Source organism: Bos indicus x Bos taurus, chromosome 23, assembly GCF_003369695.1.
Source record: "Bos indicus x Bos taurus breed Angus x Brahman F1 hybrid chromosome 23, Bos_hybrid_MaternalHap_v2.0, whole genome shotgun sequence".
Taxonomy (NCBI): Eukaryota; Metazoa; Chordata; class Mammalia; order Artiodactyla; family Bovidae; genus Bos; species Bos indicus x Bos taurus.
Window position 1 is genome coordinate 30,312,708 of NC_040098.1, and position 23,774 is coordinate 30,336,481.

At 38.8% G+C, this 23,774-nt stretch overlaps 3 protein-coding genes across 3 annotated transcripts; all 3 read right to left on the reverse strand.

The window, feature by feature from the left end:
* Window positions 1–4,189: 4,189 nt before the first annotated feature.
* Window positions 4,190–5,116, reverse strand: LOC113881200 (olfactory receptor 12D2-like). Its single transcript, XM_027524036.1, has one exon. It carries the CDS (start codon window positions 5,114–5,116, stop codon window positions 4,190–4,192), a length of 927 nt encoding a protein of 308 aa, XP_027379837.1.
* A 9,064-nt stretch (window positions 5,117–14,180) lies between these two features.
* LOC113881468 (olfactory receptor 12D2-like) lies at window positions 14,181–15,107 on the reverse strand. The gene has a single exon (XM_027524493.1). It carries the CDS (start codon window positions 15,105–15,107, stop codon window positions 14,181–14,183), a length of 927 nt encoding a protein of 308 aa, XP_027380294.1.
* A 6,172-nt stretch (window positions 15,108–21,279) lies between these two features.
* LOC113881201 (olfactory receptor 12D2-like) lies at window positions 21,280–22,194 on the reverse strand. The gene has a single exon (XM_027524037.1). The coding sequence runs from the start codon at window positions 22,192–22,194 to the stop codon at window positions 21,280–21,282; it is 915 nt and encodes a 304-aa protein (XP_027379838.1).
* Between the last annotated feature and the right edge of the window lie 1,580 nt (window positions 22,195–23,774).

Genomic DNA, 23,774 nt, shown 5'->3' on the forward strand with positions numbered 1-23,774 from the left:
GATGTTGTAATGTTATACATTTTAGAACTAGGAGAGGGAGTAAGTGTACTTTGTACATGAGGACTATGAAAGCTATTTGTAGTTATGAAGAGGAAAAGTTAAAATTTATATAACTTTCTTCTCCTTCTGCCTCTGTAACCCAGCTTGCTCCTTGCAAAGTCTAGATCACATAGGTCTCAGAAAGTGGGACTCACAATACTAGGAACAGGAGTTTATCTCACTCACCCTTGTCCTGCTCTTTGCAATTGCTTTAGCCCCTGCAAATCCACAAACCCACTTAATCACGCCTGTCGTGTATAAAAATCTCTGTAACTGCTTTGTTTGGGGCTCAGAGCTTGGAGAGTTAGCTCCTCTGGGCCCACCAGTGAAATAAACCTGAGTTCTCCAACTCTCCGAGTGTGGTGCTTGGTTTCTTGAGTACTGGTTTCTGCAACAGTTAGAGATGGGACTGATGGCCACAATTCTTTGACACTCTTTCCCTTGAAAGGTAGGATTTATTTTCTCTCTCCATGAAGAAATATGAAGAAAAATGTAACTTCTTAAACTAATAGAATATGATAGAAATGATGTTAATTCTTGTTATGGGGTTTTTCTCTCAATGACTAACAGCTTTTGCCTTAGTCTGTTGGCCCTCTGAGTCCCTGCATTATCCCTGCTGAGGAAGTACAGGGTAGTCACAAGGAGAAAGTGGAGGAGGAGAGAAAAAAAAGGGGAAGATTTTATCAGTGCCCACCCATTCTATGTCCAACTGTTACAAAGAGAAACTGGAGAGAGAAACACAGGGAAACATTTTATCAGGTCCTAGTTATTCCATGAACAACTGTTCAAGTTAACTTAACCAAGAGGACCCAGACTGTTTTAGCAGAGTCAAATCTTTCTGTTTTCTGGCCCATGGAATAATGCAATTTAATGAAAAAAGTGGTTTTAAATCAGTAAAATTTTAAGTACTATTGTGTTATCAGTCAGTTCAGTTGCTAGGTCATGTCTGAATCTTTGCTATCCCATGGACTGCAACATGCCAGGCTTCCCTGTCCATCACCAACTCCCAGAGCCTACTCAAACTCATATCCACTGAATCAGTGATGTCATCCAACCATCTCATCCTCTGTTAGCCCCTTCTCCTCCTGCCTTCAATCTTTCCCAGCATCAGGGTCTTTTCCAATGAGTCAGTTCTTTGTATCAGGTGGCCAAAGTATTGGAGCTTCAGCTTTAGCATCAGTCCTTTCAGTGAATATTCAGGACTGATTTCCTTTAGGATGGACTGGTTGGATCTCCTTGCAGTCCAAGGGACTCTCAAGAGTCTTCTCCAACACCACAGTTCAAAAGTATCAATTCTTTGGCACTCAGCTTTCTTTATGGTCCAACTCTCAGATCCATACATGACTACTGAAAAACCATAGCTTTGACTAGACAGACCTTTGTTGGTAGAATAATGTCTCTGCTTTTTCATATGCTATCTAGGTTGGTCATAGCTGATCTTCCAAGGAGCAAAGGTCTTTTAACTTCATGGGTGCAGTCACCATCTGCAGTGATTTTGGAGTTCCCCAAAGTAAAGTGTCTCACGGTTTCCATTGTTTCCCCATCTATTTGCCATGCATTGAGGGGACTAGATGCCATGATCTTAGTTTTTTGAATGTTGAGTTTTGAGCCAACTTTTTCACTCTCTTCTTTCACTTTCTTCAAAAGGCTCTTTAGTTCCTCGTGTTTTATGCAGCAATGTAAAATCAGAGCTCTATTGTTCTTCTGTAGTTCATAACATCCATTCAGATTGGATTATAGAACAAATTACAACTGACTGTAAAGCTAGTCTGAGATAGTTCACGTTGGAATATACCTTATCCACAAATGCCTTCTCTCATCTAAAGACCTGAATTGATGGGTTAAAGAAGACTGAGCAGGAAGATAGAAGTAGTACAAGCACGAGATCAGAACCAAGTTATTTGGGTACGCAAAAGTAAAAGCAGGAGCTTTGAATGGTCAATCCAACAGTTCAAATTAACTTTCATAGTTCTTACCTATGTGTATGTCTATGCTCAGTCATTTCAGTCATGTATGACTTTTTGCAACCTATGGACTAGAGCCTGCCAAGGTCCTCTGTCCATGGGATTCTCCAGGCAACAATTCTGGAGTGGGTTGCCATGGCCTCCTCTGGGGGCATCTTCCTGACCCAGGAATTGAACCCACGTCTCTGGTATCTCCTGCATTGCAGGCAGGGTGTTTAACCACTAAACCACCTGGGAGGCCCCATGTGTGTATCTGAAGAGTTATAAATGCTGATACCCTATCATTGGGCCAAGAGCCACTCCTAGATACTGAGACACCAAGAAACATACTGCGTCTTTACTATTAGCTGCAGGAACATCTCAGAAATTATGGCCTCATTGCTTTTACTTAGTATAAAGTTGCCAAGTAAGGGGAAGAAGGAGGAGGAACAGAAATCCACTCCAGTGTTCTCGCCTGGAAAATCCCATGGACAGAGGAGCCTGGTGGCCTTCAGTCCATGGAGTAGCAAAGAGTTGTGACTGAACATGAGTACAAGGGAAAGAAAACTCATTTTATTTATTCTTACTATTTCTCCTGTATTACATCATATTACATTGCATTTCAGTTTCTTGAAATAGAGTAGGAAAACAAAACAAAAAAGGGGGAAATTCTAGAAATCAACATTTTCCATGACAAGAAGTTGAGTGAAAAAATAAGCCACAAATAAGGAAAAGATATTCTTGAGATGCTTTTTCAACCTGCCTCCATTTTAAATAACATTTCACAGTAATCCTTGACAGTTTGGCCAATGACTCCCCAAAATCTCTGAAAAGAGCGGTTCCCAAACTCCTTAGATGAACCATTGTTTGTTTTCTGTTAATTCATGCTTCAGTTCACTTCAGTCACTCTGTCCTGTCCAACTCTTTGCAAACCCATGGACTGCAGCATGCCAGGCCTCCCTATCCATCACCAACTCCCGGAATTTACCCAAACTGATGTCCATTGAGTCGGTGATGCCATCCAACCATCTCATCCTCTGTCATCCCCTTCTCCTCCCACCTTCAATCTTTCCCAGCATCAGGGACTTTTCAAATGAGTCAGCTCTTGGCATCAGGTGGCCAAAGTATTGGAATTTCATTTTCATTGTAATTCATGATTACAATGTCATTTTCTTTAATTACTATTTTGCTTCTTTGCTTGGATAACAAGAAATCATGACTACCTCTTAAAAATTCCCGATCAATCATGTGAATTAACATTTACTTTTCTAACTGAGTTATTATGCTCCTAAATTAAAATCTTCAAAATCTGAAAGTGTCATAATTTTACATCTCACATTAAAATGTGCAATATGGAGGGATCACACAGATAGGCTTTAAAACAACCTATCTGCACACTACATGGGCAATAGAGACATATTTCTATAACTAAATTCAGAGAAGAGCTTATTACAATATATAACAAATAAATTTTATCAACTAACATCTCAAAAACAAATTCAGCATTAGACTTCCATGGCTAGTGTTCCATTTGCTCAGATTTCCTTTCTATTACCTAAGAATGTATTGTTGAGCCCTAGGCTAGACTTTCCCAGTTATTTTTCCTTTATATTATTCCCTCTGTTATATGCATGTATCAGTTCAGTTCAGTAGCTCAGTAGTATCCAACTCTTTGTGACCCTATGGACTGCAATATGACAGGCTTCCCTGTCCATCACCAACTCCTAAGGCTTGCTCAAACTCATGTCCATCGAGTCAGTGATGCCATCCAACCATCTCATTCTCTGTCATCCCCTTCTCCTCCTGCCTTCAATCTTTCCCAGCATCAAGGTCTTTTCCAACAGTTCTTCGCATCAAGTGGCCAAAGTATTGGAGTTTCAGCTTCAGCATTGGTCCTTACAATAAATTTTCAATGAATATTCCTTTAGGATTGACTAGTTTGATGTCCTTGCAGTCCAAGGGCCCTCAAGAGTCTTCTCCAACACCACAGTTCAAAAGCATCAGTTCTTCAGTGCTCAGCTTTCTTTATGGTCCACCACTCACATCCATTTTTGACTACTGGAAAAACCATAGCTTTGACTAGACGGACCTTTGCTGGCAAAGTAATATATATGGCAAGAGATTTTGAGTAGCAGTATCATTTAACATCTCAGCTGTCTCATTGCTTGTTTATTTATACCTCTAAGAGTTCTCTAGACTTCCTCAAGTTAGGGCCTTCTTCTGATCACCCTCTTCAAGGCCCCCTTTACTTCCTTGTTCCTCAGAGTATAGATCAGTGGATTTAGCACAGGAGTGACCACACTGTACATAATGGCAACAGTCCGGTCCTGGTCCATGGAGCTACCCGAGGCAGGAAGAATGTAAATGAAAAAAACAGGGCCAAATAAAAGAACAACCAACATGAAGTGGGAGGCACAAGTAGACAGTGCTTTACGAAGCATTCTGCAAGAATGAGTCTTGAAGAAAAGATAGATAATAATATAGAAATAGGAGAGAAGAATTAGAAAGAATGAGCCCATGGCAATGGTCTCTGTGACAGTATGAAGTAGCCACTCATTGAGGTCAGTGTTCCCACAGGCCAATTCCAGCAATGGCTTAACATCACAGAAGAAATGATGGATGTGGTTGGAACCACAGAAGTTTAAACGAGATGTCATTACTGAGTGCAGTAGGGCATGGAAAAAACCAATGATCCAGACAGTGACAGCCATCTGGGTACAGACCTGATGATTCATGATAACAGTGTAATGAAGTGGTTTGCAGATAGCCACAAAGCGGTCAAAGGCCATCACAGCCAGCAACATGACCTCTGTGCTGCCTAGGAAGTGGAAGAAATGAAGCTGGCTTATGCATCCCAAGAAAGAAATTGCTTTGTGTGTAGAGAGGAAGTTCTCCAGCATCTTTGGCAGAGTCACCGTGGAGTAGCAGATATCTAGACATGACAGATTTCCCAGAAAAAAATACATAGGAGAATGGAGTCTTGGATCAGAGATGACAACCATCAGGATGGCTGCATTCCCAGCCACATTGACAATGTAAGTTGCAAGGAAAATCACAAAGAGAACAGGCTGCAGTACTTGGATGTCTGTCACTCCCAGGAGGAGAAATTCAGTGACTGAGGTTTGATTCAGCATCACTTGAAAGAAAAGACAAATAACATATGGAATGCGATCTCTGATGGAAACAGAGTCCCACAGCTGAGGATTTTCCCATCTAGACAATAATATTTTGAGGAATTGCTATTTAAATAAGGTCACGTGTTGGTTATGGACTGTTACTCAAACCTTTTAAGAATTAGATTTATCATTAATATTTTTCTTTCTTCCAGGAAAGAAAAATGCCAGACTTTCTTAGCCAGACTATCATCTTCTCTGATACAAGTTGCCTTTTATCATCCTAAATCAACTCCAAAAGCAGGTAAATTTTAAGCACTCCACCACAGTGCTATCTCTTGACCTAGGAAGAAACCATCTGAAGTTTTTACTTAAGAAAAATAGACAGTGAGAGAATAATAAGAGCTATAAGGAAATCTGAATCGAGATGCAGACATTGGAGCACTTCCTGTAAAAAGGAATCATTCAAAGTTTGGGAAATCTATGAAAGGAGAAAGATTTGATATGACTAGAATAAAAAAGTGAATCAACTAGGGAACATTTCCAGAGATCCCCAGGGATTATCACTTTTGTAGCTAGAGAAAATTTTGAGAAATTATCTAACCTTTATTACATCTTTGTTGCAGCCTGGCAGGGCAGAGATCAGAACCTGCCCCATGGCAGGAGGGTGCGGCAAACTGCGCCCCTGAGATTGTCCTAGTAAGCATGCCCGATGGACATATGTGGAGCTGGCCGTGCTCTCTGCTCGGCTTCACTGGCTGCCCCTGTGTCCGTCCTCATGGAAACGAAGCAAGATGTTCCTGATTAACAGCAGAGCCTTAATTTTACTTCCTCTTGATGGTGTGCTGATCAAACTCCCCAGTATAGCTTTATCCTATTGATCTCATGTGACTTGTGCCAATAAAAGTGAGGGCTGAAAGGAGCCATCTTGTCTTCCTGCCATGGAGAGCAGGAGGGCCCCCTGACTCCCCACTTGCCAAATATATGCATCTGTTTTTTCATTATGTGCCCCCCCCACCCCCGGGTTTCAGGTCTTTCTCACCTGCTATGCTGGACGCTGCACATCTTTTTTGTAAAGATGGCTTCAGGAATTCAGAGTAGCCTTCCTTGATAGCCATGTATATTTTGTATACTGTTAAACTTTATCACTCCTGATCAAGATACACATATGTCAAACATCGTTTTTGATTCTCTGCTTGCAAAAGAAAATTATATTAAAAAAATTCCCTTGGGGGAAAAATCTTTTCCTAACATTTAAAGAAAATAACAATGAGATTTTCTGCACCAAATATTTATTTCACCGCATCTTGAATATTTATCAATTACATATTTACTTTGGAGACTATCTAGAGATATGGCAATAAAAATGTAGGCAACAAAGAGTCTTCATAATCCACAAAGACAAGGTTCATGGTAAGATAGGCAACAGGTCTAAACAAGAAGACAGAGGATATGGGCAACTCCCCAGCCTGTCTCCTGGTTCATTCTCCTACCTGATTGAGTGTTCAAATTCATAGCTAAGAAGGCTTATCAGATTGACACTTCTGAAAAGTAAATAGTAGAAAAATTTTTGAAAAATAAAGAGTAGAAAAATATTTGATGTGATAGTTTATACTGGAATTACAGCATAGGCTCTTCATCTTCTGAAATCTCTTCTTTCTGAAATTCTGCCTGTCTTTTATGATCCACAGATCTTGAGATATTCAAAGCCTGAGAGAGAGTGTCCCTGGGGTTTGGGAGGATTATTGAAAGAATAAACAAGTTACCTTTCTATACCTGCAATATAAGAGAATTCTCTTTGGGGAATTTCGATCTTGAGTTCCATTTTTTTCCTTATTTTCCTTCCTTACTCTGTTTCTTTCTTAGTTTCATAACCACAGACAGTACAGTTCTCAAGGGCCTCAGGATTTCTTTAATTACCTTTCATTTCCTGGGACAGAGATTTGGATACACTTTCTCATGTTGAGGACTTCCATGGAAAAATGGAAGGAAATCGGGCAATGACCGTTAAGGAATGAGGGCCAGTCAGATCCCATTGATCCATACAGAAAATTGATTATCATTAAAATATTATACTCATTTATTCCTGTGATTCTATGGAAAACAAAAAAGAGGACTAGGAAGAAGTAGTATTGCTTTTGTGCCTTCTAAATCTGACTATTCACCACTGGCAGTAACATTTAAATATTTTCTTTAATTTTGGGATCCCAAAAGCACAAATTTATATCTAGGAGACTGAGGCTGGTCTCTCCAATGTGTATCTTCACTTATTGCTGTACCCTTTAGGTAACAATATTCTTTCTGCTTCATCCAAGGAATACCTATATGCAATGTGACATGGATCCAAGCATCCTAATTATTGTTGTAAATACCATGTACTTTGTCCATCTATCACAGTTCACTTTTGTTGCATTGCAGTTCATTATATATTCATCACAATAATTGCTTCTTATAGTATTCCATGAATATAATATAAATAAATAATTATTGTGTGCTCATTGTTTAAGTTATTTTTCTGTTTTCACATGTCTGTATTTCTGTCCTTCCTTGACAATCTCTACATCTTTAAAGGGATGCCAAAATTGCTGGAAGACTCCGTCTCTACTCACAAAGCAATTTCCTTCTTCAGATGCATAAGCCAGCTTCATTTCTTCTACTCCCCAGTGGCATGGGGACTTCAGGTAGGTGGCAAAGAGCGAGCTATAGAAGAGGATGAGCATGGAGAGGTGGGAGGTGCATGTGGTCAGGGCTTTCTTTTTCCTCTGTGCTGATGGCACCCAAGCTACAGCAAGGAATATATGGGCATAAGAGCTTATGATGCAGAAGAGAGGGCTGATTCCTCAGAGTCCTGTCAGAACCATCATCAGGTCCTCAATGAGGTGGGCATCAGAGCAGGAAAGCCTTAAGAGAGGTTTAAAATCACACACAAAAAATGAGGCATCCCTAGTTAGTACAGAATGATAGATTAGCATCAAGGTTTGGGTCAAAGAGTCGAAGTGGGACACTCCCCATGACCCACCCACCAGCAGCCCACATCTGCAAGGAGTCATTAGGAGTGTATAGTGCAGAGGATGGCAGATGGCAGCATAGTGGTTGATAGCCATGGAAGTCAAAAGCAGGTTGTCCATATCAGCAAACTTCATAGAAATATAATTGGGCCTGACAGAGAGAGAGATTGATCTCTACCACATGGATTGCTGCTCAGTGTTATGTGGTAGCCTGAATGGGAGGACAGTTTGGGGAAGAATGAATACAGATATTGGTATGGCTGAGTCCCTTTGCTGTCTACTTGAAACCTATGTAACATTGTCAATCGGCTATACTCCAATAAAAATAAAACTTAAAAAAAAATAAAAGTCCCTTATGATCCGGCAATCCCACTGCTGGGCATACACACTGAGGAAACCAGAGGGAAAGAGACACATGTACCCCAATGTTCATCGCAGCACTGTTTATAATAGCCAGGACATGGAAGCAACCTATATGCCCATCAGCAGATGAATGGATAAGAAAGCTGTGGTACATATACACAATGGAGTATTACTCAGCCATTAAAAAGAATACATTTGAATCAGTTCTAATGAGATGGATGAAACTGGAACCTATTATACAGAGTGAAGTAAGCCAGAAAGAAAAACACCAATACAGTATACTAACGCATATATATGGAATTTAGAAAGATGGTAACAATAACCCTGTGTATGAGACAGCAAAAGAGACACCGATGTATAGATCAGTCTTATGGACTCTGTGGGAGAGGGAGAGGGTGGGGAGATTTAGGAGAATAGCATTGAAACATGTATAATATCATGTATGAAACGAGTCGCCAGTCCAGGTTCAATGCACGGTACTGGATGCTTGGGGCTGGTGCACTGGGACGACCCAGAGGGAGGGTAGGGGAGGGAGGAGGGAGGAGGGTTCAGGATGGGGAACGCGGGTGTACCTGTGGCGGATTCATTTCGATATTTGGCAAAACTAATACAATATTGTAAAGTTTAAAAATAAAATAAAATAAAAAAAAATAAAAGTGTCTCTTTTGCTGTCTCGCATACAGGGTTGTCGTTACCATCTTTCTAAATTCCATATATATGCATTAGTATACTTTATTGGTGTTTTTCTTTCTGGCTTACTTCACTCTGTATAATAGGCTCCAGTTTCATCCACCTCATTAGAACTGATTCAAATGTATTCTTTTTAATGGCTGAGTAATACTCCACTGTGTATATGTACCACTGCTTTCTTATCCATTCATCTGCTGATGGACATCTAGGTTGCTTCCATTTCCTGGCTATTATAAACAGTGCTACGATGAACACTGGGGTACACCTGTCTCTTTCAATTCTGGTTTCCTCAGTGTGTATGCCCAGCAGTGGAATTGCTGGGTCATAAGGCAGTTCTATTTCCAGTTTTTTAAGGAATCTCCACACTGTTCTCCATAGTGGCTGTACTAGTTTGCATTCCCACCAACAGTGTAAGAGGGTTCCCTTTTCTCCACACCCTCTCCAGCATTTATTGCTAATAGACTTTTGGATCGCAGCCATTCTGACTGGCATGAAATGGTACCTCATAGTGGTTTTGATTTGCATTTCTGTGATAATGAGTGATGTTGAGCATCTTTTCATGTGTTTGTTAGCCATCTGTATGTCTTCTTTGGAGAAATGTCTATTTAGTTCTTTGGCCCATTTTTTGATTGGGTCATTTATTTTTCTGGAGTTGAGCTGTAGTTGTATAGAACAGTCTTTTGGACTCTGTGGGAGAGGGAGAGGGTGAGATGATTTGGGAGAATGGCATTAAAACATGTATAATATCATACATGAAACAAGTCGCCAGTCCAGGTTCGATGCACGATACTGGATACTTGGGGCTGGTGCACTGGGACGACCCAGAGGGATGGTATGGGGAGGGAGGAGGGAGTAGGGCTCAGGATGGGGAACACATGTATACCTGTGGTGGATTCATTTTGATATATGGCAAAACCAATACAATATTGTAAAGTTAAAAAATAAAATAAAATTAAAACATGTGGTCAATCAAAAGAAAAAAAAAAGAATGGCTAAAGAGAATAGAGATAATGACTGTTGGTAAGGATATGGAGAAAAGAGAACCTATGTTCACTAGCTTGGGGAATGTGAATTGGTATAGACACTATTGAAAACATCATGAATATTTCTCAAAAGATTAAAAATGGAAGTGCCAAAAAAAAAGTTTACTCTTGACATTTTATTTCAGTTTTATGAAATGATGATTACTGTCAAATTATTTCCAAGATTCTTTAATTCACAATGAACAGATCAATTTTCCTGACTTCCAAAAAGAAAATTAACCTGATTTAATGAAAATGCTAGCCAATCTCCACAATAATAAAAAGTGCATTCAAATGTTAAAAAAAAGAAAGAAAGAAAGAAAGAAAGGACTCTTGTTCTTTAAAAAAAAAAAAAAAACAAAACTTAATTTTTCTGTTTATTTATTTATTAGTGGCTATGCCGTAGCAATGGCAACCCACTCTAGTACTCTTGCCTGGAAAATCCCATGGACAGAGGAGCCTGATAGGCTGCCGTCCATGGGATCGCTAAGAGTCAGACACGACTGAGCGATTTCACTTTCATTTTTCACTTTCATGCATTGGAGGAGGAAATGGCAACCCACTCCAGTGTTCTTGCCTGGAGAATCCCAGGGACAGCAGGGCCTGGTGGGCTGCTGTCTATGGGGTCGCACAGAGTCGGACACGACTGAAGCAACTTAGCAGCAGCAGCAGCAGCAGCATGCTGTGCGGCATGCAGGATCTTAGTTCCCCGACCAGGGATCAAACTTGTGACCCCTGCACTGGGAACATGGAGTCTTAATTACTGGACTTCCAGGGAGGTCTCAGGACTTTTGGACTTTTTAATTTTTTTGAATATAGAATATTTTATATTATTTTTAAATTAATTTATTTTAATTGGAGGATATTACTTTACAATATTTGAGATTTTTGCCATATATCAACATGAATCGGCCACAGGTATACATGTAAAAAAAAATAAAATAAAAAATAAAAGTGAAAGTTGCTCAGTCGTGTCTTACTCTTTGCGACCCCATGGACTATATAGTCCATGGAATTCTCCAGGCCATAATACTGGAATGGGTAGCCTTTCCCTTCTCCAGGGGATCTTCCCCAACCCAGAGACTGAACCCTGGTCTCCCGCATTGTGGGCAGATTGTTTACCAGCTGAGCCACAAGTGAAGCCTGAGAATATTGGAGTGGGTAGCCTATCCCTTCTCCAGTACATTTTCCCAACAATGGGGTAAAACCAGGGTCTCCTGCATTGCAGGCACATTCTTTACCAACTAGCTATGAGGGAAGCCTAAAATAATAATAATAATAAATGGAAATAAATAAAAAGAAAAAAGAAAGGTAATATAATAATATAATTCTCTGTGCTACACAATGTATCCTTGTTGCTTATCCATTAAAAAAGAAAAGAGATAAGCAACCAGGATACATTGTATAGCAGATAGAATTATAGTGATTATCCTGTAATAACTTTTAATGGAGCATAATCTGTAAAAATAATGAATGACTATGCTGTACACTTGATAGTAGGATAATATTGTAAATAAACCATAATTCAATTTAAAAAAGATAAAAGAAACTAAACTTGCTAAGAAACTAGATCTCAATTGTTCCCACAGTTACTCATTAGAGAAAAACCTGGAGAAATTTTTCTTGAGAAAATTTCCTATAGATAGGGTTGAGGAATAAAATCAACAATTAAGCAGAAGCCGAATATTGATTTGGAAATGAAATTAGAAAGATTACTTAAAACTTGACAATTTCTGCCTCATTACTGCCCTGTCTCCTTAAGTAAGAATAGTTGGAAGAGACTGACATACAGGCATAAACTGTTATATATGTCCTTTTATTTTGATTGTTCTGAGAATTTCTGTCATGAAAATGTATCGCAGTTGATCAAATTATTTTCATACATCTATAAAGTCATCTCAGTTGAGACCTGTAACACCATTAAACAGAGTCAGTGCTTCCCTGCTGTACTCTTCCCAATTTCTGGATCACAGAATAATGCGGTTGAATTAAATAAGTGCTTAACCTTCTGTGTTTAGGGTGACAGTGTATCATGCAGCTATAGGTAATCATGTGCTCCTCTATAGTTTACAGCCTCCATGTAGGTTGGCTTATGTCAAAAATTTTGTTCAACAGAAATTCTGAGACAGTCCAGAGTGTAAGATATCTTGCCCCCACATACAGTCTTTTATTAACAAAACTGAAATTAAGAGGCCAAAGAAGGTAGAATTGGAAGATAGAAGAAACATGTGAGTAAGATCAGAACCAAATTCTTTAGATTTACAAAAGTGAATGTAAACAATTTGAATAGTCTATCAGCTCAAAATATTCTTTTACAGTCTTACTTGTCTGTATCTCTATTTAATGTTTTTTTTATTGGCTGTGCTCCCTGGCTTTGTGGTATCTTAGTTTCCTAACCAGGGATTGAACCTGGACCCTCGAGAAAGAAAGTGCAGACTCTTCACCACTGAACTGCCACAGCATTCTTTATCTCTAAATAGTTTTAAGTGCTGGCCCCCACCATGGTTTCAGGTCCAGTGGTATTTCTAGGACCTTAGAAAGTGAGGAACATAGTAATTCTTGTGAATTAGCTCCAAAAATACTTCTGCAATTACTATTTAATAGTTTTCACTTGGTATAAGTTTGGTGACAGAAAAGAAAAACAAGACAAAAACTTTTTATGAATTCTTCCTATTTCATTGGAGGAGGCAATGGCAACCCACTCCAGTACTCTTGCCTGGAAAATCCCATGGATGGCAGAGCCTGGTAGGCTGAGGTCCTTGGGGTCCCTAAGAGTTGGACACGACGGAGCGGCTTCATTTTCCCTTTTCACTTTCATGCCCTGGAGAAGGAAATGGAAACCCACTTCAGTGCTCTTGCCTGGAGAATCCCAGGGATGGGGGAGTGTGGTTGGCTACTGTCTATGGGGTCGCACAGAGTCAGACACGACCGAAGCGACTTAGCAGCAACAGCAGCATATTTCATTGGTATTACATCATAATATATCATGTTACAGTCTGTGAAAATAAGTATAGAAATAAAAAAACTAAGTAAAAAGGAAGAATTTTGAAACTCAATTTTCCATGGCCAGAAATTGAGGGGAAAATAACATAATAATGAACTAGAAAGATATTCCTGAGATTTTTTCAAGCTGACTCCACTTTGAACAATATTTTACAGTGATCTTTGACAGGTTATTCAATTGAATTATTAAATATCTTTGGAGTCAGAGTTCACAAAACTCTTTAGCTAAACCATTAGTTACACTACCTGTATTAATTAGAACTCAGACTACTGTTTATTTTAATAACTTGCCTCTCTGCTTAGAGAAAAAGAAATCATGACATGCTGCTTAAAAATGTCCTTTAATTCATATGTGAGTTTACGTTTTCTTTCTTGTGGAGTCCATGGCCCTAAATTAAAATCCTTAAAGTGTAGCAGTTTAAGAAAACAGTTTAAAGTGTAATAATTTTTAAAAATTATTTTATTTTTTGGCTGTGCCATGCAACATGTGGGATCTTAGTTTCCTGATTAGGGACTGAACCTGTATCTTCTGCACTGGGAGCTTGGAGTCTTAACCACTGGGCCACCAGAGAAGTCCCTGAAACAGTATAGTTTTATTATTTACACTATGATATGTTAACTTGCAGGGAACACATAGGTAAACATACTTAAGTACTATCCAACTATACGACGTATGAGTAATTGAGGCAAATTTCTGTATCTGATTTTATTCAAGAACACAAAAAATAGATAACAAATCATTTTTATCAACTGATATCTCCAAAACAAATTCAACAATCGAATTCAATGAGCAGTATCCCATTTATTCAAGTTTTCCTTATATTATATAGGAATGCATTGTTTAACATGACTTACTGGATTTTCCATTTATTATTCTTTTAGACAGTTCCTTTTGTTTCACAGATAGTAAACACTCTGCAAAGCAGAATAATTCCATATCTCCAGTTTCTCATTGCCTGTTAATTTATGCCTGAGAAGAGTTCTCTAAACTTCTTCAAGTCATTGACTCCTTGAAATCACCCTCCTCAAGGCCCTCTTTACTTCCTTGTTCCTCAAAGTATAGATCAGTGGATTTAGCACAGGAGTGACCCCATTGTACATAAGGGCACTGATCTGATCCTGGTCCATGGAGCTACTTGAGGCAGGATGAATGTAAACAAAAACACCAGGGACGTGGAAAAGAACAACTACCACGAAGTGGGAGGCACACGTAGACAGTGCTTTACGAAGCATTCTGCAAGAATGGGTCTTGAAGAAAAGATAGATAATAATATAGAAATAGGACAGGAATGTTAGAAAGCATGCACCCGTGGCAATTGTACCTGTGACATTATTGACCAGCCACCAGTTGAGCTCGGTGTTCCCACAGGCCAACTTGAGCAATGGCTTAACATCACAGAAGAAGTGATTAATCTGGTTGGAATCACAGAAGTTTAAGTGTGAGGTCATTACTGAGTGCAGCAGGGCATGGAAAAAACCAATGATCCAGACAGTGACAGCCATCTGGATACAGACTTGATGATTCATGATAAGAGTATAATGAAGTGGTTTGCAGATGGCCACAAAGCGGTCAAAGCCCATCACGGCCAGCAACATGGCCTCTGTGCTGCCCATGAAGTGAAAGAAATGAAGCTGGCTTATGCAGCCCAAGAAAGAAATTGCTTTGTGTGTAGAGAGGAAGTTCTCCAGCATCTTTGGCAGACTCACTGTGGAGAAGCAGATATCTATACATGCCAGGTTTCCCAGGAAAAAATACATAGGAGAATGGAGTCTTGGATCAGAGGTGACAACCATCAGGATGGCTCCATTCCCAGCCACATTGACAATGTAAATTGCAAGGAAAAGCACAAAGAGAACAGGCTGCAGTACTTGGATGTCTGTCACTGGCAGGAGGAGAAATTCAGTGACCGATGTTCGATTCAGCATCACTTGAAAGAAAAGACAAAATAACATGGAATGTGATCTCTGATGGGGACCGGAGTCCTCCTGCTGAGAATTTTCTCACCCAGACAATAATATTTTGAGAGAGAGCACTGCTATTTAAATACTCCCAGCATCACAGGTTGTACAATATTTGGACCACTAGATTATTAAATATTGAAGTTACATGGTGTTTGTGGACTGTTACTCAAACACTTTTTAAAATTAGATTTATCAATATTTTTCTTTCTTCCAGGGATTCAGAGCATGTTGCCAGCCTACCCTCTTCTCTAATAACACTTGTGTTTTATCATCCTAAGATCTAACAGAGAGTCAATTTTTAAATAGTCCACTACGCTGCTTTTTCTTAACAAAGTAAGAACTCATTTGACTTACTTAAGATAAATAAACAAAGACAGAACAGTAAGAGCTCTAAGGAAACTGAAATAGAGATGCAAACTATGGAATGCTTTCTGTAAAAAGGAAACATTTTAAGTTTGGGAAATCCTTGAAAGGAAAAGAAAAAGATTTGATGTGACTAGAATTAAAAAGTGGATTCAGTAGGGAACATTTCTAGCAATCCCATGGGATTCTCACCCTTATAGCTAGAAAAAATTTTGAGTAAATATCTAACCATTATTTCAGCTTTATTGAAGGCTGGCTTCCAGGTATTCAGAGTAGCTTTCCTTGATAACCATGTATGGTTTTATATTATTAAACTTTATCACTCCTGCTTAAGAGATGCATGATATGCCAAATATCATTTTTGGTTCTCTCCCCTCAAAACAAAATTGTTTCAAAAATCCTTGGGGAAGAGAACCATTTCCTAACATCTAAAGATAATAGTAATCAGACTTTATGTACCAAATGATTTATTTCACTGCATCCTGAATATTTAAAGATCACATATTTACCCTGGAGAACACTTAGAGAAAGGCAATAAAAATGTAGGCAGTAAAGAGCCTTCATAATCCACAGACACAATGGGGAGTCCATCATAAGATAGGAAACTAGCCCGAAATCCTGGGCATTCAACTTCAATACTAGCAAGAAGGCAGACAATAAGTGCAACTCCCCAGCCTGTCTCCTGGCTCATTCTCCTACCTGTTTGAGTGTTCAAGTTCACCGCTAAGAAAGCTTACCAGGTTGACACTCCTGTAAAGTAAATAGTAGAAAAACATTAAGAAAAATAAAGAGTAAAAATATATTTGAAGTGACAGCTTATATTGGGACCAAGTACATAAGCTCTTCATCTTCCAAAACCTCTTCTTTCTGAAATTCTGCCTGTCTTTTATGTTCCACAGATCTTCAGACAAACCCTAAGAGAGAATATCCCAGGGGTTTGGGAGGCTCTTTCTATACCTGCAGTATGAGAGAATTCTCCTTGGGGATCTCCTATCTTGAGTTCCATTTTTGTTTTTTTCCATCATTCCTATTTTCTTTCCTTACTGTACTTCTTTCTTAGTTTAAGAATCACTGACAGTATAGGTCTCAATGACCTACGTTTTCTTTCCCCCCCAAACTTTAAACTTTCTTTTTTTAATTGGAGTTTAGCCAATTAACAATGTTGTGGTAGTTTCACATGAAGAGTGAAGGGACTCAGGTCATACAAGTAAATGTATCCATTCTTCTCTTCCAAGTTCCCCTCGCATCCTGGCCAGCACATAACACTGAGAGAGTTCCATGTGCCATGCAATAGGTTCTTGTTGGTTATACATTTTAAATATAGCAGTGTGTACACAACCATACCAAAGCCCTTAACTATCCCTTCCCCTGGCACCCATAAGTTCATTTTCTAAGTCTGTGAGTCTTTTTCTGTCCCACAAGTAGGTTCATTTGTATCATTTCTTTGAAAGTCCACATACAGGGGATGTCATATGATACTTCTTCTCTGACTTACTTCACTTAGTACTGCACTCTCTAAAATTACTTTTCACTTCCTGGGACAGAGGGATGGATACACTTTCTCATCTTGGGGACTGCTCTGGGAGAATTCTATATAAAATGGAAGGAAATTGGGTGATGACAGTTAAGGAATGAGCGCCAGTCACATCCTATTGATCTGCACAGAAAGATGATTATCGTTTAGGTATTCTGCTGCTGCTAAGTCGCTTCAATCGTGTCCGACTCTGTGAGACCCCATAGACCGCAGCCCACCAGGCCCCGCCGTCCCTGGCATTCTCCAGGCAAGAACACTGGAGTGGGTTGCCATTTCCTCCTCCAGTGCATGAAAGTGAAAAGTAAAAGTGAAGTCGCTCAGTCGTGTCCAAATCTTAGCGACCCCATGGACTGCAGCCTACCAGGCTCCTCTGTCCATGGGATTTTCCAGGCAAGAGTACTGGAGTGGAGTGCCATTGCCTTCTCCGTTAGGTATTCTACTCATTTATTACTGTGGTTCTATGGAATAAAAAAAGAGAGGAATGAGGAGAAGCGGTAATGCTTTTGTTCCTTCTTAGTGTGACACTTCACTGTTGATGTCTTTTTTTTTTTTTTAATTGATTTGTTTATTTTTGGCCGCACTGAGTCTTCACTGCTGTGCGCAGCCTTTCTCCAGCTGCTGTGAGCCCAGGCTACTCCCTCGTTGTGGTGCATGGGCTTCTCATTGCGGTGGCGTCTCGGGTTGCAGAGCATGGACTCTAGAGGATGCCGGCTTCAGTAGTTGTGGTTCTCAGGCTCTAGAGCTTGGGATCAAGAGTTGTGGCACACGGGATTAGCTGCTCAGCAGCATATACGATCTTCCCGGACCAGTAATCAAATCTGTGTCCCCTGCATTGGCAGGCAGATTCTTAAGCACTGGAACACCAGGATTCTCCTACTGTTGGTATTAACACTCAAATATTTTCTTTTATTTTGGTATCCCAGACCTCACACTTCTCCCTAGGAGAATGAGGCTGATATCGCCAATGTGTGTCTTCTTCACTTCTTGCTCTCTGCTTTAGTAGTAGTATTGTATCTGCTTCATCCGAGGAATATCTATATGCAATCCAACATCTATCCAGGCTTTCTAATTGCCATTACAAATGCAATGTACTTTGTCCACCTTTCAATTGTGTTTCATTTTTGCCGAAGTTCATAATATATTCATCACATTAATAATTTCTTAATTATTAATTTCATCAGCAGCTTAACAGGCTCACTGTCTCTACTCTCTATTACTAATGCCCATGCCATCAGCATCCATGCCATCGGCATCTGAAATACATTTTGGAAAGGTAAGTGTATACATATAGCTGATTCATCTGGCTGTACAGCAGACTAACACAACATTGTAAAGCAATTATACTCCAATAAAAAAAAAAGTGCATTCAGGAGAGCCACCATGGTGACTCCTTTCCAGTCTCCTTGGCTGGTTACTGCTCTTCCTCCTTATCATTCACTTTTGTGCATCTCCTCTTCTCTGTCTTCTAGTTCTGTGCTTTATATATCTATAAACAGATAACTCTCAAGTTATACTTCTAATTTCAACTTATTTTCCTAACTCTGGCTTATATATTTAACTTCCAACTAGGCAGTTCTACAGTAGCTGTCTTAACCGTTAAGATATTTTCTTTCAGCTGGCTTGATTTACATTACTGCATTGGAAACAGATACACAAATCTGTTAGACTGTCACAGTCTAACAGACACAATCACATAGACTGTCAACCTTATGCAGTCCACCAAGTGCAGAACTTGAACTCTCTATAGTCCACTTTGAAGGCTGATCCTATTACTCCATTTGCCAAATGACAGCTTCAACACTTGCCTCTGGCTACCCCAATCTCTATAAACAATGACCTTGGAATTCTCCATTCTATCCAATGATATTGGTGAGTAGATGGAAAGAGCAAAGGAGCCAGGGCCTTGGAATACACTGATGAGACCAGGTAAAAATAATGTAGTTTAGAAGCTGGGCATTATCAAGCTTTCTCTCTCTTGAACCAGAAGGATTTTGAGGAAGAAATCATTTTGGCCTTAGAGATCAGTTCCCAGAGTTACTCATTAGAGAAAAACCTGGAGGAATTGTTTCTTGAGAAAATTTCCTATAGATAGGGCTGAGGACTAAAATCAATAAACAGAAGTCTAACACTGATTTGGACATAAAATCAGAAAGATTACTTAAAACTCACAATTTCTGTTTAGTCACTGCCCTGTCTCCTTATATAAGAATAGCTCAAAGAGACGGCCATACAGTCATAACGTTAACATTATATGTGTTTTTTTTATTTTTATTGTTCTGAGAACATTTATCATACAAATACATTGAAGTTAAACAAATTATTTCATTCATCTGTTTATAAAGTCATCTCAGTTGAGACCTGAAACATTAAATAGAGTCAGTGCTTTTCTGTTGTACTTTCCCCAATTTCTGAATCACCGAATAATGCAGTTTAATTAAATAGGTGTTTACCCATCTGTGTTTAGAGCATGTCATAAAGCAATAGGTAACCATGTGCTCCTCTACAGTTTACAGTCTCTACGAAGCTTGGATTATGTCAAAAATTCCGTTCAATAGAAATTCTGTCTGAGATAGTGCAGGATGTAAGATGCCTTCTCCCACACACATTCCTTTATAAACAAAATTGGAATCAAGAGACCAAAGAAGGTAGAAGTGGAAGATGGAAGAACCATGTGAGTCAGGTTAGAACCAAATTTCTTGGGTTTACAAAAGCAAGCAGTCTGTCTGTGACCTCAAACTATCCTTTTATAGTCTTGATTTATCTGTCTGTATCTCTATTTTATTTATTTATTATTCCTATCTTTTATTTATTGACTGTGTTACCTGTTTTGTGGGATCTTAGTTTCCCAACCAGGAATTGAACCTGTGTCTTTGGCAGGGAAAATATGGAGTCCTAAACACTGGACACCAGGGAATTCTGTATCTCTAAATAGTTGTAAGCATTGGCACCCACCATGGTTTCAGATTCAGCGGCACATCTAGGAACTTAGAAAGTGAGGAACATAGTAATTCTTGTCTATTAGCCTCCAAACATACTTCAGCAATTACTATTTAATAACTTTCACTTAGTATAGCTTGGTGGCAGGTAAGGAAACAAGACAACATTTTTGATGAATTCTTTATATTTCACTGGAATTACATCATATTATATCACATTACAATCTGTGAAAATATGTATAGAATTCAAAGAACAAAATAAATGATAGGGAACGTTTTGAAACTCAATATTCATGACCAAAAATTGAGAGGAAGATAACATGCTAAAAGCTAAAAATGTATTCCTGAGATTTTTTTTAAACTGACTATACTTTTAACAATATTTTACAGTAATCTTTGACAGGTTGTCAGTTGACTTATAATACATCTTGGCAGTCAGAGTTCACAAACTCTGGATAAACCATTGGTTGCTTTACCTCTGTTAACTAGAACTGACAGCAATACTTGTTTTAATTACTTGCCTCCCCGCTTAGAGAAAAAGAAATCACGACATACTGATTAAAAATGTCCTTTCACTCCTGTGTGAGTTAATATTTACTTTTCCATTTGAGCCCATGATCCTAAATTCAAATCCTTAAAGTATAATGGCATAATAATTTTATTGTTAACATTATAATATGTTAACTTGCAGGAAACACACAGATAAACTGGCCTAAGCACTTTCCAGCTATACAGTGTATGAGTAACTGAGGCAAATTTCTGTACCTGATTTTATTTAACAGCACAAACATGACAGATCAGTTGTGTCAACCAATATCTCCCAAACAAATTCAACTTTCAGATTCCATGGAGAGTGTACAATTGTTCAAATTTCCCTTTATTACCTAGGAATGCACTGTTTAATGCAACTTACTGGGCTTTTTCATTTCTTTTTTCTTTATACTATTCCTTCTCTTTCATAGGCTTCTCAGGTGGGACTAGTGGTAAAGAACCACCTGCTAATGCAGGAGACATAAGAGATGTGAGTTCAATCCCTGAGTCTGGAAGACCCGTGGAGGAGGAAATGGCAACCCACTCCAGTATTCTTGCCTGGAGACTCCCATGGACAAAGGAGCCCAATAAGCTACAGTCCAAGGGTCGCAAAGAGTCAGACACAACTGAAACAACTTAGCACACATGCACTCTGTTTTACAAAGAGTAAACCATTTGAGAAGAGGTCTAAACTCGCTATCTCCAGTTTCTCATTACCTATTTATTTATGCCTCTGAAGAGTTCTTCAGATATCTTCAAGTCAAAGCCTCCTTCACATCACCCTCCTCAAGGCCCCTTTTACTTCCTTGTTCCTCAAAGTATAGATCAGCGGATTTAGCACAGGAGTGACCACACTGTACATAATGGCAATGATCTGATCCTGATCCACGGAGCTACTTGAAGCTGGATGAATGTAAACAAAATCAACAGGGACGAAGAAAAGAACAACTACCGAGAAATGGGAGGCACACGTAGACAGTGCTTTATGAAGCATGCTGCAAGAATGGGTCTTGAAGAAAAGATAGATAATAATATAGACATAGGACAGGAATGTTAGAAAGAATGAGCCCATGGCAATGGTGCCTGTGACAGTATTGAGCAGCCACTCATTGAGCTCAATGGTCCCACAGGCCAACTCCAGCAATGGCTTAACATCACAGAAGAGGTGATGGATATGGTTGGAACCACAGAAGTTTAAGTGAGAGGTCATTACTGAGTACAGCAGGGCATGGAAAAAAACAATGATCCAGACAGTGACAGCCATCTGGATACAGACTTGATGATTCATGATAAGAGTATAATGAAGTGGTTTACACATAGCCACAAAGCGGTCAAAGCCCATCATGGCCAGCAACATGGACTCTGTGCTGCCCAGGACATGGAAGAAATGAAGCTGGCTTATGCATCCTAAGAAAGAAATTGTTTTGAGGGTAGACAGGAAGTTCCCCAGCATCTTTGGCAGAGTCACTGTGGAGTAGCAGATATCCAGACATGACAGGTTTCCCAGGAAACAGTACGTAGGAGAATGCAGTCTTGAATCAGAGATGACAACCATCAGGATGGCTCCATTTCCAGCCAAGCTGACAATGTAAGTTGCAAGGAAAATCACGAAGAGAACAGGCTGCAGTTCTTGGATGTCTGTCACTCCCAGGAGGAGAAATTCAGTGACTGAGGTTTGATTCAGCATCACTTGAAAGAAAAGAGAGAATAACATATGGAACGCTATCTCTAATGGAAACCAGTGTCCCGCAGCTGAGGATTTCCCATCTAGACAATAGCATTTTGAGGTAGAGCAGTGGTGTTTTAAATAGTCTGAGTATCACAGATTATAGAATATTTGGACCACTAGATTATTAAATATTAACATTATATGCTGTTTATGGACTTTTACTCAAACACTTTTGTTTTTTATTTGACATATCTTCTCAAATATATATGTATAAATCTTTTAAAGTGAAAATCTTTTCTTTTTCCAGGGATTTAGAGCAAATTGCCAGCCTACCATCTTTTCTGATAAAGACTTGTCTTTTATCATCCTAAAATCTAACAGAGGGTAAATTATTAAGCTCTCCACCACACTACTGTCTCTTGACTTAGTACAAAATCATTTGAAGGGTATTAAACCTAAGAAAATTTGACAGTGAGGAAATAATAAGAGCTATAAAGAACTCTGAATGGAGATGTAAACATTAGAGTCCTTGCTATTAAAAGGAATCATTCAATATTTGGGAAACCCATGAAAGGAGAAGATAAAGATATGATGTGACTAGAATAAAAAAGTGCATTTAGTAGGGAACATTTCTAGAAATCCCATGAGATTATCACCTTTAAATGCAGTGAGAATTTTGAGAAATTATTTAATGTTAATACACATTTATTGAAGGTTGGCTTTAGGAATTAAGAGTAACTTTCCTTGATAGCCATGTATATATTGTATATGGTTAAACTTAATCATTCTTACTTATGATACACATATGCCGAGCATTGCTTCTGGTTCTCTACTTACAAAACAAAATTGTATCAAAAATTCACTTGTGGTAAAAAAAACTTTTTCCTAACATTTAAAGAAAAAAGCAATCAGACTTTCTGCACTAAACATTTATTTCACTGCATCCTGAATATTTATCAACTATATATTTACTTTGAAAAATATCTAGAGATATGGCAAAAAAAAATGTAGCTAGTAATAAGTCTTTATAATCCACAAACACAATATCCATCATAAGATAGGAATTCAGCTCTAAATCCTTGGCATGTAAATTTAATACAGACAGGAAGACAGAGATGGGCAACTCTCCAGCCTGTCTCCTGGTTCATTCTCCTACCTGATTGACTGTTCAAATCCACAGTTAAGAAGGCTTCTCAGGTTGACATTCCTGAAAAGTAAATAGTAGAAAAAAATTTAAATGAATAGAGTAGAAAAGTATTTAACATGATAGCTTATATTGGAATTATAGTATAAGATCTTCATCTGCCGAAACCTCTTTCTAAAATTTTGCCTGTCTTTCATGATCCACAGATCTTTAGATACACAAACCCTGTGAGAGAGTGTCCCTGGGGTTTGGGAGGATTTTTGAAAGAATAAACAAGTTACCTTTCTATACTTGCAATATAAGAAAATTCTCCTTGGAGGATTCCTATCTTGAGTTCCATTTTTTTCATTGGTCCTATTTTCTTTCCTTATTATGTTTCTTTCTCAGGTTCAGAACCATAGACAGTACAGTTTCAAGAGCCTCAGGAATTCTTAAATTACCTTTCATTTCCTGG

Bases quoted from the DNA above. Each gene is read 5' to 3' on its own strand.
- LOC113881200 (XM_027524036.1), bottom strand. From the start codon at position 5,116: ATGCTGAATCAAACCTCAGTCACTGAATTTCTCCTCCTGGGAGTGACA.
- LOC113881468 (XM_027524493.1), bottom strand. From the start codon at position 15,107: ATGCTGAATCGAACATCGGTCACTGAATTTCTCCTCCTGCCAGTGACA.
- LOC113881201 (XM_027524037.1), bottom strand. From the start codon at position 22,194: ATGCTGAATCAAACCTCAGTCACTGAATTTCTCCTCCTGGGAGTGACA.